This window comes from Limulus polyphemus, unplaced genomic scaffold, assembly GCF_000517525.1.
Source record: "Limulus polyphemus unplaced genomic scaffold, Limulus_polyphemus-2.1.2 Scaffold5013, whole genome shotgun sequence".
NCBI lineage: Eukaryota > Metazoa > Arthropoda > Merostomata > Xiphosura > Limulidae > Limulus > Limulus polyphemus.
The window spans coordinates 1-1,877 of record NW_013670623.1 but is presented as its reverse complement, the minus strand read 5'-3'; the positions used below and the strand labels follow the sequence as shown (position 1 = coordinate 1,877).

Below are 1,877 nucleotides of genomic sequence, written 5' to 3'. Positions count from 1 at the left end.
GAGCATGTTTGGTGGGATGCGGATTCGAACCCGCGACCCTCAGATTGTGAGTCGAGCGCCTTATCCACCTGGCCATGCCGGGCACTACTTTCTGCTAAAAATGTTTTGGTAATTTAGTGAACTCAGGGTTTTATCTAGGTAATTCTGGAGCATAACACTTTTGTAAGACAATTGCATTAGAGTAAAAAAACATCTCAACTTGGACATTTTTGAAATATCATGAGTAGGTAACCACATTTACTGTTCCTCTACAAAACTTGTATGTATAATGATTTAGCTAAATATAAAAGAGCAACCCTAACAGATAGATTTGACAGGATGAGCTTGAGGATAATGTTAAGCACAATTTAATTTGCCACAATCAGAAAATGAAATGTCAATACATAATTGACCTTGTTCAAATAGCTGGAATGTTGAGTTCATTTCCAGTTGTGTAGCATCAAAATAAATTAAAAAATGTAAAGACTAAAACTTTAAAATTCATGGTCAAATAATAAATTAATTGATGCAAAGTACACAGACATCCTGAAAACCTACTAAACAAGAGATTAAAAATCACAAAGTACAATTTTTTAAGCTCATTCTACTAGTTAGTAGTAATGATCTAAAGTTACCTTAATAATCTTCTTATGACATAAAAAAAAGCAAAATTTGAAAATAACTTACCACAGTTTTTGGCTGTTCTTTAGTGTTGTTATAAAACATTTTATGCACAGTTACAGGTTTCTCTTGTAGCTCCCAAAGTTCAACAATACTGCCAGAGCTTCCTTTATTAATAAAGATACATCAATACATTAAGATAAAAGGACTAGTTGGCCAGTTATATATATATATACACATCATATACTTTAAAATTCTTATGGAATTCTAAGATTCTCTGGTGTTCTGATTTACCTTTATAACACTCAGGATTTGTGGTCAGTTTGTTTAACTGGATTATTTTCTTTAATGTTATTATAAATTATTTTAATTCTGATCTACATTATTAACTTACATTTTAATCAGAAGTTCTTAAAAATAACGAATGTGGTTAGCAATTTATTTTCTCTAAGATTATTATATGATCATATATATGATCGGAAAGTGTTACCAATACAGAAGGATCATATTTTCTAGACCACTATACCTAATTTTAAACAGTCTGATAGACCAAAAACAAAAGCCCTAAGCTTAAGTAAGAAAATTAAAAATTTTTCAAAGATGAGTACATTCTTGGGTATTTTTGTTCTTTAAGCACAAAGATATGCAATTGGTTATATGTGCTCTGCTCACTGCAGGTATCAAAACCTGATTTTAAGCATTCTAAGCCCTGACCATTGAAACACTGTGGAAGGGATCACATTCTTGGGTATACAATTAGCTTACTCTGAAAAAAAGTTCAGTCATATCTACCAGCAAAAATTGAAGTGGATCAAGAAAATATTTTAAAAGACCCCCCCCCCCCATACACACACACAAACTTACTATATATAATACTTATATTTAAAAATAAAAAAATGAAAACTTGAAAGAAAACAATTACTGAAGATACAATTTATGTGTATATACAGCTTTTGATGTTATTTATAACAGTAATATAATTTTGTGCAAAAGATTATAAAATTTTGAAAAATGAAACTTGATTTTTCTCATTATGCGATGTACATTACTTAGTTTATTTAAGTATTGTACAATTCAAAATTCTTATTTGAAAATAGTTAACAGTTCTTCCTGGTTAAAAAGTGATCATTTTCACATTTTTGATAATGAAATTATTAAAACTGATTTGCTAATTAGAAACATTTTTTAAAATAAATGTTTGTGTAACTGATACCATAATATAAACTTCAAGTTTAAAGCAAGTACAGATGTAGGCAGAATGGAATGTTCTACACAAG

At 29.4% G+C, this 1,877-nt stretch overlaps 1 protein-coding gene across 1 annotated transcript in view; it reads right to left on the bottom strand.

The window, feature by feature from the left end:
* The window catches only part of LOC106471994 (mediator of RNA polymerase II transcription subunit 16-like), a 20,440-nt gene extending 19,635 nt beyond the window's left edge, over nucleotides 1-805 (bottom strand). Inside the window, exon 1 of the mRNA XM_013932623.2 lies at nucleotides 667-805. Within this exon, the coding sequence (XP_013788077.2) occupies nucleotides 667-705 (39 nt within the window). The 5' untranslated portion in view covers nucleotides 706-805. The remainder of the gene's footprint in view (nucleotides 1-666) is intronic.
* Nucleotides 806-1,877: the final 1,072 nt, after the last annotated feature.